This window comes from Bemisia tabaci, chromosome 5 (genome assembly GCF_918797505.1).
Source record: "Bemisia tabaci chromosome 5, PGI_BMITA_v3".
Classification (NCBI taxonomy): Eukaryota; Metazoa; Arthropoda; class Insecta; order Hemiptera; family Aleyrodidae; genus Bemisia; species Bemisia tabaci.
Window position 1 is genome coordinate 30,467,398 of NC_092797.1, and position 16,068 is coordinate 30,483,465.

A 16,068-nucleotide genomic window follows, 5' to 3' on the forward strand; every position below is an offset into this window, starting at 1 on the left:
GGGTAGGTCATTTGGGAGATTTTGAATCAATTCGTAACAGATCGGATAAATCGTTTATAAATCGGAAGATGATTAATAATTCGTTATAATTGAATAATTCGTTACAATTTTTAAGAACCTTACCTTAAAGAATGATCCAGAGGTGATGTAGAACTTGTAAATCATGTATGCCGGTATGCACATAATAGATGATGCCGTCAAAGCCCAGCCTAATCCAATGGACCAATTTGGATAGACATACTCTCCAGAGATCATATCTTCGTAACTTAGCAGGGAGCAAATGAATATTGTCTGTCAACAATCATTTAAATAATTATGTCCCATAGTGAAAAATTTGGTTGATTGAAGTGAATTTTCAGTCAACACATTTTCATGTGTAAAAGAGTTAAAACTCAACAAACGAAGTAAATACCTAAGCTAGGCGCCTCCAAAGTAATTGGCGCACCAAACATTTTATAATTAAAATTACAAGGTACCTAGTACTGGTCAATAATTTTATGTCAGTGCTTGATTATTGATTACTTCGTAAGATATCCCCCTGAGTTTTGTTCCTGTAAAAAAGGTATAATATTTCAAATTTTTGCCGAAGCCCTGGTTGTTTTAATGAAATTTACGAGAAATCGAGTGATCATTCTTTTTTGCATGCAGAGTGCAGTGGCGTGGCGTGAACAATCGATTATCGATATCTCCCCATTTGAAGCTATAGTAGAGATCTATTATTAACCCTCTACTGCATGGAATTTTTTTGCGACGCCGATTTTGATGAAAAAAATATATGTTATAGTAAAATGTAATTAAAAAGACACGTCTTTGAGCTTTTTTTGAAATTTCAATTTTTTCTTTAACTTTTGAAGCTTAAAAAAGCTCATTGCCATACGGCAACAACATGTAGTAATTTCTTGCCAGAGTATCCACCTGTTTCCATATGGCAACAACATACAGTGCAGGAGTGGAATGGTGATGCCAGGGCATAATTCTTGTGCGGGACTTTTGGAAAAAAAACTAAGAAAAAAAGTTTTTTTGATTCTTCTAACATTACCAAATTCAAAAAGCATCTAATGATGAATTGTAAGCTCCGTTTTTGGACAGCACGACAAATGATTGCGTCGGAGCCAGTATGTTGTTGCCATATGGCAACAGGAAAAGTGTTGGGCCACTGCGCGTGTCGCACTGGTCGCACTTGCCCGCCGCCGCGGGGCGGCGTACCACGGCGCTTCAAGCAACTATTTCGCAACAGAGATGTTGTACAGCATCATACGAAATTGAAGGCGCTCCAACGTATCGAGAATGACAGGTATTCTTTGAGAGTACGGAGCTTTCCTCGCAAAATAAATGAAGATACTACGGCACAAAAAGAGAGCGGTAGTCACAAAACTCACTAAGTTCTCGCGTCCGTATTTAATAACGTTTGGCATAATTTTTGAATTTCATCAGAGAAAAAATGACTCAATTTAGGCAGAAACATTCTTGAGTATGCCGTAAAGAAGATTTTATTTGAATCAAGAATAAAATTGCGGAATGAAAACGGGTTTCTGCTCGACGTAAGTGACTTTTCTTTTTATGTAAGCATATGTTCTTATTTTTACGAGCGTTATTTTTTTTTATTGATTTATAAGGAAACCTTCAAGGCGGTAAGTAAATAAATCTTTATAAATTTTGAAGCACGCTCCCAACTTTTTAAGAAGTAGAGCGAAGTAGTGGTGCGTGGTCTGAGCAGCATCATATCGAGCTTTGCTAAATTTTCTTTTCCTTTTAATTTTTTAAATTTTTGGTTTCTCTCTCTCTTAATTTCGATTTCTTTCCATTTTTTTCTTTATGGCACCCAAACCCAGGCACACCCACTGCAGTTCATCCGGCACCGTTCCGGTACCGAAGTAGCGACGGCGCGGCGGATCTTTTTCCAAGGTTTCCTTTTTGAGGCCTCGAAGGCCTGACTCTGCTTTGCGCCGAGACGAATACGTTTGGCCATGTGCACCAGGTGGACTTTGTTTCTACACGTGGACCAATTGGCTTTGGGTCTTAACAGGTACGTGGAGGAAACTCTCCCACCGAAAAAACGCGTGGACGTAAACAACTGGAAAAATAGGTGCGCGGACAAAAAATCGTTGACATAATGTCCTATAATCCGGCAACATTGTTTTCCCTCCATTTAAACCTGTGGAGAAGAATCGATTCCTAGGGTGGTCAAGTGCTCCGACGAGAATCGGTTAATTAACTCAGGTTTGAATGGGACGAATACAATATTTCCCACTCCTTGGATTAGCCTTTGGTAGGAAGACGAAACCTTTTGGCTTCCTCGATGCTTAAACCCAAAATAATGCACGAAAAGTATTATTTTAATCAAAGTATAATGAAGGTTGTTTACCGCAAATTAATTACTTCAGGGGGTACCCCTCTAACCGCTTCGCGTCTCAAGCTCTGTGCGGTACGCGTTGCTCTTTATGAGTTCACAGAGTAAGAAATGCATTCTGTATTACTTTGCTATAATATAATTAAATTTTCCGATCCATTATTCTAGTTAAGGTGATTTGACGGACGCCATTTTTTGTGTCAGAGCGACGTGCGATATATCGCATAGAGTCGTTCCATAATTTCTGCTACTTGTCATTTTTTATTCGAATTTTGAGATCGCACTTCAGTTGTCATGAGACCAAAGAATTTAAGTACCAAATTTGACAAAGAAATTCAACGTAATAACGGCAGGGTTTTTTTAAGAGGAAAAATATAGCACCCGATACTGATATCGAAACAGAACTCGAGTGGGGTATTTTTCCTCTTAAAAAACCCTGCCGTTATTACGTTGAATTTCTTTGTCAAATTTGGTACATGAATTCTTTAGTCTCACGACGACAGAAGTGCGATCTCAAAATTCCAGAAAAATGACGAGTAGCTGAAAAAATGGAACCAATTGATGCGATTTATCGCATGTCATTCCGACACAAAATATGGAGTCCATCAAATCACCTCAAGTTTACTTCCGTGAGTTCATAACTTTTTCTCTTGTTTACCATGAAAACAAGCATCATTAATTTCCATAAAAAAATAATAATTTGTGTCATTCACTTGAAAATTCATCGATGTTCTTTAGCCAAAACACGTGGAAGCAGCAATTGTAGAGATTATGCTGATATCAACCTGTTTGTGAATGGTATCAAATTTTTAGGAAGAAATTTGATGAATTTCAGCCTCCTTCGATTTTGGGAAGCAAGTGAAAAAATACCTCATTTTATGAAACAGTAATAATGAATCATCAGAAACGTTACCAGAAGAAAACACGGGCTAATATAACTCCAACAGATACGCCAGAACAATCCAGGTCTAAAACCCAGCATGCATTTTATATCGTTTGAGAATCGATCAACTCCATAAATCCAGCAAACACCAGCCGATTCAACGAATACAATGAAGAGAATTGCTAATCCGGGTCCAAAGACATTCAACAGGTTTACTAGGTGCACACCACCCTGAAAAAAAATACAAAAAATAGCAATTTAATCATTCAAATATAACGTATTTACCACACCCGATATTTATTTACTTTTTTTTCATTTATTTCATTTTTTTAATCTATTTCTTACCAGAATGGAATTTTTCGGACTTTTAATCGACATTCATCGGAGTATCAAAATTTAAAATACCGTAAAAATTGGAAAAAAAAGGCCGTTTCCTAATTCCATTGCTCTAAATATAATGTGAGGTTTACCGATCGTAGTTTGCAAAAACTTGATATCGTGTGGGTTTATTCAGACTATATAAATATTTGATAAAAACACCTTGCCATAAGTTCGGGACAAGTTCCGTATGGGAAGCTTAAGTAAGCATTACAAAATGGGAAACTTGCAACGAGAGTGAAACGTTTACTGATCAGATACTATTCAGACTATAGTATAAATATTTGATAAAAACACCTGCCATAAGTTCGGGGCAAGTTCCCTATGGAAGCTTAAGTAAGCATTAGCAAATTGGAAACTTGCAACGAGAGTGAAGCGTATACTGATACAGAGTTGCGGAGGTGCTATCGAATAGAAAATGATAGGCAAGGCGAAAATGGCGAGAGATTTTGGGTAGAATCGGAGCGAAGCAGAAGAATTTCATTTCCCGTCGCGGACAGAGCACATCAGTTATTTGGTGAGGTGAAAAAAGGGAGGGTGTTCTGGGGTCCAGCTCGGAGAGTCCGAGAGTGGCTCCTAATTTTCATTAAGCTATATATAAAGCGGAGCGTTGAGTGTGGCCCCGGATAGGGATGGAATGAAGATTTCGTCGCGGAGCCGCAGCCGGGAGGAGAGAGAAAGGAGCCAGGTCGAGACGGGGAGAGAGACAGCGAGACGCAGTTAAAGAGATTAAAAACAATTGATTTAACTTATAAAATTGGGGAGGAACATGAATGTTGCATGAGAGGAAGGAAGCCGAGTGTTATCAGTAAAACGATTCTTGTGTTCCATCAATCTAAACCTGATTGTCATTCATTGACCTTCTCTATTTAACTCGGGGCCCCCGAGAAACTCCCGGCGCGGCTTTCACCGCTACATCTGATGAAATTCCTTCATGGCTGAATTTACACACCTTTACTACACTCTCTCCGTGTCCGCGCTCAGCGCTCAACCCCTTTCCCACTGGCCCCGCGCCTGCAAAAATCCGCCCCGCCACCCGCCCAACACCGAGCGCCCGGCATCCCTATCCCTTAAGGAAATCCCCGTACCGCAACACGGCCGCCGACGGCGTCCTTGCACTCTCTGACACGATTCAGCAGCGCCCTTCGTCCATTTGTGCTCTTTCACCTCCCTGTCCCTGTCCGCAACTATCAGATTTCCCTCCATTACAACATTTAAAAGAACGTTTTACACTTAAAAAGGGGGAGAGAAAAAAGGGAGAAAAGTAAGTGAAATGTAACAAGTAGACATTAGCTCTTACACCCTCACGTATTGACACACAAATGGAGATTTTCTGATGAAGAACGGCTATTTATTGCCATTTTAGAAACAACGTATGTGCCTTTAATTTTCCCATACAGATAAGTGTTTTCATGGATTAGCCAGATGTAGTGGTTTTCTGTTGCCAAATGAAGTCTATATCTTAGAATGGTCCGTAGGTTTTTTCTACTCTTTGGGGCTACTTCGCATTAAATTTTAAAAAATGATAATTGAAATTTCAGCTTGGGCTGAGATTCAATTCAATATCTTGGTATGAGAAAAGATGTTCAAGTAATATAAAACATATTCAGGTGACAGTGGACGTCGTATGTTGTTGGGTTAGGGTGCGTCACAAGGGCTAGGAATTTTCGCAGGGTTGTAGGGTATTTTCTCTTACATAAAACTTCTTAAAGAAACCAAAAATTCATTGAAAAGTTTAAAAAATCACTTTTATGGGGGAAAAGAGCCAATAAAGATTCTACTTATCAAAACTCAACAGCCGAGGTGATATGTCCCATTTTCGAAATTTTTGCCATCTAGGATTCTACAAAAAAATCCAAAAAAATTTTCAGGAGATTTTACTCCGTACTTTCAGGAAATGAAAAACTATTTGCGATACTCTCTTAACACACACAGTCTCTTTTTGACTCAAAGAATCAACAAATTTGCAAAGATCAGCGGCAATTTTTCAGCTCAAAATTCTGTGATGCTTACACCCGAAAATATGTCTGCATCCTCAGATGTTTTGAAAATAAACCAAAGGCCTTAGAATTTCCTTCAAAAAAAGCTGTTCCGAAATTTATTTTGTACAATATTTTAACAGACGGAGCATTTATTTGTAAATATATAAAAAAAATGCAATTCGAAAGCAAAGGTTCTGCAATATGCCCTCCACTGAAGATGAGCTCAGATAGAGCGGATTGCCGTGAGGATCCGAACCGTCGGAAAATAAAATGACTCCTCGCGGCAAGATTAAATCGAGTGCGATTTTGTGATTTGAAATTCTAAATTTCGTCGCGAACTGCACTCTCTCACACTATTATACTTTCAAGAAGTGCGGTTTTCATAAAAGGAGGACTGTCGCGTCGCTGCATGGTAGCCAAATTTCATTACAAATATTTAGGAGGTACACCACCCGCTCACTCGAATAAAAATGTTAATTTTCGATTCCTGGAGATTTAAATGCATAACGTTTTTTTCCTCCTGTACTTCTCCTGAATGTGCAATGCGCTCTCATACGAGCGAGGTACTCTTCTTTCCGCTTCACCCCAAACTTTTTGCATGGCTATGATTCCACCGGTGACTTACCAAAACACCAGCAAGTATGCACCAAATGCTTTTAAAAACACCTAAACATACATACTTAAAAAAGCTAGGGCTACTGTAATGGCCCGAATGGAGATGTTGCATGTGTGAGGAATTTGCGATTTGACTGTTGATTCTTTTGTAAAAGTTCGCGAGAAACACGATGGTGCCACTGATTTTCTCTGACATTAACTCCCAAGCTCAAAAAAAGCTCTCAATTTAAGGCCAAAACGGAGGGGGTATCCCACGCTACCCAGAGAGTCCACCTCTACATAAGACAAATTCTCCATGCAAAGATAGGGAGCAAATACATTCGCAGGGTTGCCGTGTTTTCAGTTTTGGAGGCCCCAAATAAAGTGGCAGCCCTGTCAATATATTTGCTCCCTATCCTTGCATGGAGAGTTTGTCTTGATAGAGAGGTGGACTCTCAGGATAGCGTGGGATATCCCCTCCATTTTGGCCTCAACTTGAGAGCTTTTTTGAGCTTGGGAGTTGACTTCAGAGAAAACCGGTGGCGCCATCGTGTTTCTCGCGAACTTTTACATAAGAATCAACGGTCGAATCGCAAATTCCTCACACACGCAACATCTCCATCAAGTTAGTAGGCAGTCTTGCCTTATTGCAGTGATTCTAATCGTGTTTTATTCACCTTGACATCGGCAATGGAGATTGCTAGAAAATTGGGATGATACTCTTTTCTAATTTTTGTCTCTTATCAATGATCGATCACTACACATTACATCCACAATCCTCAAAAAAAATTCTACCCACTTGTTAGGTTAAATATCCCCTCTCCTTGTAACAATACATCATATCGTTCCAATCAATTTTTGCTTTCTTCATCTACAATATACGTCTTTAAGAATTCACCCTCAAAGATAGCTCAGAAGGCTAAATTTTAAGGTCTGAAAGTTTAGGAAATGCGTTTTAGAATGTAACTCCACACTTACATAAGTACAAGTTGGAAGAGCGCATACATAAACAGCACATAACAAAAGTGCAACAAATATTTCACGATGTCGACCGAGTAATCTTGGATACTCATCACACAGCGCGGTAATCATTGCTTCCAGGCCACCAAAAGTACTATCTAGACCTGCAACATACACAATATGGTTAGTGTTTTGAAATTTCACGAAAATTTAGTGTAAACAATTTTGTACCTTCGACATCACAGCGAGTAATGGCGTCACGACGCACTGTGGATCGAGTGATTAGGAAATGTCGGACAAGATTTGGAGACTTTATACGCTTATAACTCCGTTCATACGAAACTTTGAAATTTTAAAAAATGACTCCATTGATTTCCTCGTGAAATTTTCTTCGAGAATCACCCCTTAAAATTTAAAATGTGATGAATTAAACATCGTAATTTGCAGTTTTAGTCAAAAATTTCATGTCCGACCTTCCTGATTGACTCGATACACCGTGCGACGCGACGATGCAAGGTAAACATGGGAAAGGAGAAAAAGGATTGGCTCGAGCACGGGAGAAGAAAGGGCGAAAACAAACTTTTGTTAAATTAGAAATTAATTCCTTAATTATTCCTAAAGTAGATTCAATAGGAAATATTTAATTCAAAAGAGGACTCCCAAACCCCGAATAAATTGCCACGTTTTAGTTGATGAAATAAAAGAATCACAGTTCTATGTAACCTTTGTAACGCGAGAGAAACAACCAGGTAACTCAAGGTGGCATAATGTTCACCATGTCCACTCGTCTTTTCTTTGGTCCTATTTTCCTCCCCGCTTCTTTCATCGGTCCAGTTTTTTCCGTGTAGGTTCCTTTCCATTTTTAGTTCGTCTTCATTTTCTCTCAGCTCCATCAGACAAACTTGAGCAGGAGAATATGACATTTGCGATCCAACGAAAATACCAGCGTGACATGAGGTGCTCCTTCATTTGGGAAAGTATGCAATTTAAGCTACCCAGGAGTTGAAATAATTGTATCACAATATTTGCGCTAAGCTCTTGAAGTACTAAAATTGAAGTTATAAAGTATACTTACCAAGGGTAATCAGCATCAAAAAAAATATAATGGACCAAAAAACCGATCCAGTCATCATGGCTATGGCTTCAGGATAAACAATGAAAACAAGACCAGGCCCTGCAACCAGAAGTTTCAATATCAAGATATTTCAGTGATATATTTTTTTTCTTGTTTCTTTTATGAGATCAAAATCCACGATTCAAAATATACCGGTGAAAGTAGCAGCTTGCCTTTTGCACTCATATCAAACCCAGTTTCCTCTTTCTCTCGCATTTGCAATGACTACTAGTGAATCTCAGGGACAAAGTTTTGATCGAGCTGGCCTCTATATACATCGCCCCCTTCTTAGTTACGGGTAGCTTTACTTTGAGCATTAGCAAGATGCAAATCAAGACATGGTATGAAAATTCAAAAAGGGGGATGATGCGAATATTGTGAGAAGTTTGATCAGAAATTGTTTATATTTAAATTTTTCTCATAAATAAGAGGCACGAAGCGGGTGCGGGGGGGGGGGGGGGGGCTGCCGCAAGGCGTCCAGGGGGCGCAGTCTCTTAATTTAGTCATTATACTTATAGATATTCTCATGACACACATATATGATGTCAGAATAACCAATTTTGTGAGCCGAAATTAGTATAGATCATTGTCCAATGTGTTTATCAGGAAACTTGTTGGTTTTATTCGTCTATTTAGAAGACATTTTGACTTTTGTCTCTGAAATTTTGAACTCGCAATGGAGAGTGCAGAGTGAAAGATTCAGGGAAAGTTAGAAAGATGTCGTACCTTCGAGACCAACTTCCGCAACGCTTTTCCTCTGAACATGAGCCATGTATCCGAGGACCGAAAATATCACAAAACCAGCCAAGAAGCTGGTGAGGCAATTGATACTGCTAGTTATGATTGCATCGCTGAAAAATTAAAATAATAATTAAGGATTTACGCATCTTGAAAAAGAAAGAAAGATTATAAAAATGAGAAATATGTTAAATGTTAAATTTTCCATGAAGTGCTTTGTTTTCGGATATTAAAAACGTAAAAATTGGCAAGAAGTGAATACAGTGCGTACCAATATACATTTTATCCTGTGATCATGTAGGTATCAGAAAATCAAGTGCAATACTGTCTCATTAAGCAGGCACAATTTTGATAATGCTTGGAGAACAACTATTAACTTTTCTTCTCTTTTTTTAAAATTTTGATGATTTGTTAAATAATTTATAAATTCATTCTGTGTCGTCTCTTGTTTGTGCATTCTATTTCAGATTTCAACTAAACTAAAAAGCGAGATGTTTACCAAAAATAAAAGAGAATTAAGGATGAAAATAAGATACACATGTGCATCATTGCATATACAATATTATATACTCCTCAGAATAGTCACACAGGTACATAATAGCTTCAAAACATATCTCACCGATAGCAATTATTGTTGAACTTGTTGTAACTGGATAGTGCTAAAAGAGTTCCGAAGCCGGGGCCGAGTGAGAAAAAAATTTGCGATGCAGCGTCTATCCATACCTTTAAAACAAAAGTTTAAAAATAATATATTGCCCCTTATTTTCTATTTACTAATTGTAGTGTTTCATCGTAAGATAGCACAATATCAACTCTAACATAACTGAACTTTTTAACCGGAGTTGATAGAAAAAAAGCAAGCAATGTTCCGTTTTATTTTGATTTGTTCCATATCTATGGCCAAAATGAAAAACCACGTATGTTAATTGCGGTATTTCAAAATATCTGCTCCTTTTTTATATTTTTGGAGTGAAAAAAGTCATCTAAATAGCTCGAAATCTGTACGGAATATTCTGCTATTAGGGAGGAAAAATTAAGGAAGTTTTCAAGAAATTACATTGACTAGATTTGCAATGTCACAATGAAGTAAGACAGGAAGTCTGCAACGTCGCAAACAGAAATGCGTGGTTTGGCACTTGGGCTATTCTGTTAAGGAAGAACGCCGTATTCGAGGGTTGCCAAATTTCCTTCGATAAAATGTTTATTTTTTGGGAAAGTTACGAATATTTTTCCTTTAAATTTTCATAATCTTATAAGGTGAAATTGCGACCAAAATTATCTGAAAAATTGAGAGGAAAATATTCATAAGTTTACCAGGAAATTCGTGTTTTATCAAAGGAAATTTGGCAACGCCTAAAGGTTCATACGGCCTTTTTCCTTAGCACGGCAGCATTGCGTGCCGCACGTCTCGTCGCAGCGCAAGCCATATCCGCGCATCCCGAGCGCAAAGAAAACGAAAACGCCTTAAATTGTTCGTATATGCAACACGCGTATCCATAGAGTACGAATAGTTGTATCACGACGCCTGGATCAACGTCGATCTCGCATCTTGTCAATTGCTCAAGATAGCAACTCTGCTATGATGAAGATTAGCGCAGTTTAATAAGCGCAGAATTTTAACTCAGTTTTCAAGGAAGATTGTGAACATTTTTCTTCCAGCTCTGTAGAGAATTCGATTTGCAATTTTACCTGAAATATCTGAAAATTCCCAGGAAAAATATTCATAACCAGGAAATTTGTGTTTTTTCAAAGGAAATTTGGCAACGCCTGAAGGTTCATACGGCGTGCTTCCTTTACACAAAGCGAATAACATTTTTCTTCTTTTCTCTTCGTCTATTATCATCTGCTTTGCTTCAGTTATCTGATGCTTTGATTGCCATTCTGTAACTATCGCAGCACTTCGTAGTTACTTGCTCTAGTTTCAACTGAAAAATATAAATATTTTTGCCATTGGTATTACCTTAGAATTTGATAGTTTGTGCCACTGAGGTGTCAGATAGTAACGAATGCCCTCGTCAGCTCCAGGCAAAGAGACTCCGCGTGCCAGCAATATGAATAAAACAACATACGGAGCTAGAGCAGTCACCCAAACTGCCTGTTGGAGAATGAAAAAAAAATCAATTTTAAGTTTAAAAAAATCAGTTAAAAGGCAAGAACATGTTAAGGTTACAAATCAGAATATTAGAACTGCAGCTGAATCGTGTCATCATGGACTGAAGAGATATTTTATTAGGTGATTCGATGGACGCCATATTTTGTGTCAGAACGGCATGCGATGTATCGCATCAATTGGTTCCCTTTTTTTTTAGCTACTCGTCATTTTTCTCGAATTTTGAGATCGCAATTCTGTTGTCAGGAGACTAAAGCACTCACTTACCAATTTTAACAAAGAAATTCAACGTAATAAAGGCGTGGTTTTTTTAGAGAGGAAACATCGCATTCGATACCTATATCGAAATTGCACTCGAATGCTATATTTTCTCTCTAAAAAAACCACGCCTTTATTACATTGAATTTCTTTGTTAAAGTTGGTAAGTGAGTGCTTTAGTCCCCTGACAACAGAATTGCGATCTCAAAATTCGAGTAGCTAAAAAAATGGAACCAATTGATGCGATATATCGAATGCCGTTCTGACACAAAATATGGCGTCCATCGAATCACCTTAATAAATAAAAAATAAATAAATAAATACAATTATCACGCTGGCGACGATGCGACGTGGCGCCGCTGCTATCAGATGCCGGCACCTGACAGCGTTCTTTTAATATTGAGATGGACGGCGTCAGACGTCGCGTCGGTGACAGACAACTGGGTATATTTATGCTAAAAGGAACTATGTTCCACGCAAACCCTATGCACATAGTTCTTTCTAGCATAAATACGTCCAACTGTGAATTGATATGTCTCTTTGTTCATAAATTATGATCTCATTGTTCCTCAAAGTGCTGCAGAAAAATGTTCTCTTGTTTAATTCTAACTATCACGTGATTGCATGAAGTTCGCAAAAATACATGTAGGTATCACGCACCAGCATACCATAATAGCATTCCGAGAAAAAAGATTGGTAGAGTTTACCATTCCTTCACGCTATATTTTACACAGCGTGAATTCAAAGTCGATTCTGCCCGTGGAATAGTTACCTGTACCAGTATATAGTAACGTTAACCTTTCTTCTGGGAAAATTGACCATCAATTGACAAGGAATGGTAAATTCTACCAATCTTTTTGCTCGGTGAAGCGACTTACAATTGAACTATGCCCTTTCACGTATTAGGTATGGTCAAGATACATTATACCATTTTGGCTTATATGAAATACAGAGTAGCTTATCTTCCTCAATATTTTACTCGTTGTTCCGATCTTAAACCCGTGCAAGGAAATTCTCACGAACGTTAAAGTTTTTAAAAAAAAATTAATACGAGAATATGGTGGATTGTCAAAACTAAAAATCCTTGTATGAACTTTAAAGCCTCGAAACACGTCACAAAAACAAAGGACACGTGAAAAATGCCACACAATGTAATCATGCAGTGTAATCAAAATTGACCGCGTGAGTGAAATTTTACTGATAGGCCGGTCGGCGTGAGGACAATACGAACACGATGAAAGAACTTTAGATACTCGGAAAAATTTCTCTCAGTAGGAATTGGTTAATAGAGCGGCTAAAAAGTCAATCGATTCAAGCTAATCTTCTGCTAATATCTAGACAAAACGAAACCTATTGATAATTGGGCCGTGCAAACTGCAAAGGCTCTCCGATCAGCGACGCTATTTGCATGGATATTAGAAATCTTTACACAGTGCGGTCGGATATCCACGGCATTGTTTCATCGTTATATCAGATGTAATCCTTGAATCCTCGTATCACTCCGACCCGTTTTTGAGGGATTATAAGAGATTGTGTGCAGTTGAACGAGGGTAGCGTAGCCCTCAAGCTGCAAAGTTCCTCTCGCAACAGATTTGAGCTCCGATTTTAAATTATATTATTGCGAATGTGAGTCATTGTCTGAACAGGTCAAACGTATTGTACCTCAATATTTTATTTACGGTTTAGAGGAATGAGAAATAATTATATTTTATTTTGAATATGGGTTCATAAAATTATACTCTGCCAGGTGTTCCAGACCACCCATCTACTATCCTTTCTCGGAAACGGCCGAAATTCGAGCTTCGGGACGAAAAATTGTAAAGGTTGTTGAACTCCTTGGGATTCATTCAATTTCCCAATTTTTTCAATTGGGGCTCAAAAATATTTTCAGATCCCCATGAACCCATGGGGGGGGGGGGGGGGGAGTTACCCACCGTGTCTTACAGGGCCGGGGATTTACCTACTTGCCGCCCATGGGCCGCCTGTATTTTGCCGCCCCCTTCTCATTCGTTTTGAAACATCAATAAAAACCATCAAGTGAACGTGCCGGAGGGGAAGGGGTGCATAAGACGCGTTTACCTACTCGTGTTGAATACATTTTTTTGCGAAAGCCCTGTCAACTCTTCTAGCAAATTTTCACGGAACTTTGCTTCTCCAATTATAAAAAATGAACCAAAAAATTATGAAAGGACAAACATAAATGTTTTATAAAAATTTTAACTTCCGTCGCTGCGCCACGCTGATCGCACTGTGTTTGGCGCAATGCGTGAAGTATTCCTGCAGTCTTGTAGGCGCTATGCGTTTCACGCCAACCGCTTCTGACCGCACTGTGTTTGGCGCAATGGGTGAAGTATTCATGCAGTCTTGTAGGCGCTAATATGTGTTACATGCCAACCGCCGCGTCGAGGGCTTCTCCTTTTCATCTCAAGTCCTCATCATCACTGCTCTCTGCGCTAAGCTCCAGGCCAAATTGCGTGTTTAGTTCCTCATTCTCTCGTTAACTCGACTAATTAAAGATGCTGTCTCTTGCATCACCGAAAAACGACAAAATTAGAAATTACTATACTCTCAGGAAAGAGATATTTTGTCCCCTTTTCTCATTGATAATTTTTTTTTCTGAATCCGATTTTTTTTCATACCTACATTCAAAAAAATTGCAAAATTTGCCGCCCCCTTTTGCCGCCATGGGCCACGGCCCATGTGGCCACCCCGCCACCCCCTTAATTCGGCCCTGGTGTCTCACATATTTCAAATAGGAAGGGTATGTTTTGACTTCGGACATTTTATGACAAAAAATAAGAATTTTCCGTTCCATGTATTTTTTTAATCGTGAGCGAGATCTAATCGAGTAATGGTCTTCTCTTAACCGGGATTTTTGTGTTAATTTATAGCTGTATACTTACACAAATTAAGGTTCAATTGGGTTGACGGAGGATAAATACTCCCGTTAACAAAGCCATAGCCCCCTGAAAATATTTAAATGACTCTGATTGGAAGAATAGCCAGGTGATATCTCGAGATGCCAATTTTCACCGGAGCGCCACCAATCAGCCGAGCGGGGGATGATTGGCCAAGGGAATTAGATCAAAGGGATTCCGAAGTGCTCCGATCCGAAATTAACGGGGAGATGAAGGATGAACGTGGCACTCGTTACAATTGGCCTGGGAAATGATTCCAAGCTCATTGTTCCCGAATCGTGCGTACAATGGGCAGTTTGAGCAAGTTTCAAATCCGTTTCGGTATCCGACAACCCTGCATGAGAGAGCAAAAGCTTCGTGATGAAAGCCAAGCTTCTCTAGAACCCCTAATTTCCAGGATTTTTGAAGTCTTCTTGAGATGAAGACACTTCATAGTTCTTAATATTCTCTTTCCTCTACATTTTTCTTCCTCCCGTGTTTTTTTTCCTAGGTAAAGCATACTTCTACTCGAATAACCTGTAGATAAGATTCCATGGCGTGGCGTGATTTGCGATACATCGATCGTTCTGCCATTTAAACCTATGGTAAAGAATCGATTATTAAGGCGTTCGCTGCGAACACCCTGATTATCGATCCTTTTCCATGGGTTAAAATGGCATAACAATCGATATATCGCATTTCACGCCACACCACTGATAAGATTACGTCATGAAAAATCGCCACTGCGTAGTTTACCTCAAAAATTGAAGATACCAAGTTCAGGCAACGAGGTCAGAATCTACGTAAAAAAATACTATTTTTATTACTATACTGTCATTCATACTAGTAAAAGCGCAGAATGTACATATTTTCTCAGAAAATGGCTCGATGTATGAATTTTATCCCTCTTCGAAGAAAAATTTCAGGTCTTTATTTGAAATTTGCAGTTTTCTTTCGAGCATTTCCTTGATGGTGGTACTTGTATATAAGGTATATTAGCTCATGCATTTGTCAAAAAATCAAACATTCAGAAAATCGGAATTTTCATCAAGTAAGTAAGCACCTTTTTACTAGAAATAGAACCTGAAAAAGAGCAGAAAAGAGGGACGGCGAGATAGAAAAAGAAATATTAACTGCCTCGGGCGATATAACTGTAAACGAGTTACACGGATTTTGAAGGTTTGATTCTACATCGTCCGTTATTAAAACCACACTTAACTGAGGCAGTAACATAAGGGGTATATTAAGGCTGCAGTTGTCAAATGAGACAGGGAATCTCCGATTTTTTTCTTCGAGCATTGTATATACTGCCATACTAAGGAAAAACGCCGTATGAACATTCGAGAGTTGCCAAATTTCCCTCGATAAAATGTTTATTTTTCAGGAAAGTTATATGAACATTTTTACTTTAAATTTTCAGAATCCATGGGTACAATTGCGAACTAAATTATCTGAAAAATTGGGAGGAAAATATTCATAAATTCACCAGAAAATTCGCGTTTTATCAAAGGAAATTTGGCAACGCCTGAAGTTTCATACGGCGTTTTTCCTTAGCACGGCAGTATACTTGGCGAAGCTGTGAAAAAGCCGGCCGCCTCGCATCGCGTCGTCCCCCTGCTGAAACTGAGATACGTTTCAGACTTATTTTATTAAGTCTAATCCAAACCACTTGGACTACCCCTCCCCAGTAGTTTTCTTTTATTCTCAGCTTCCACTCTTTGCTCGTGCGAAATGAGGATCTTGGTATTTTTATCCGGAGTCAATTTATCTCTCAGTTTAACCCATCGCCTTGTCTCGCCTTTAA

At 38.7% G+C, this 16,068-nt stretch overlaps 1 protein-coding gene across 2 annotated transcripts in view; it reads right to left on the reverse strand.

The window, feature by feature from the left end:
• The window catches only part of SerT (Serotonin transporter), a 51,006-nt gene that overhangs the window by 7,192 nt on the left and 27,746 nt on the right, over positions 1–16,068 (reverse strand). For both annotated transcript variants that reach the window (XM_019052242.2, XM_019052241.2), the window contains exons 6-12: positions 10,960–11,094; positions 9,619–9,722; positions 8,988–9,112; positions 8,223–8,321; positions 7,166–7,311; positions 3,264–3,464; positions 124–291 (exon numbers count right to left, since the gene is read on the reverse strand). In XM_019052242.2, coding sequence (XP_018907787.1) covers positions 124–291; positions 3,264–3,464; positions 7,166–7,311; positions 8,223–8,321; positions 8,988–9,112; positions 9,619–9,722; positions 10,960–11,094 — 978 coding nt within the window. The remainder of the gene's footprint in view (positions 1–123; positions 292–3,263; positions 3,465–7,165; positions 7,312–8,222; positions 8,322–8,987; positions 9,113–9,618; positions 9,723–10,959; positions 11,095–16,068) is intronic.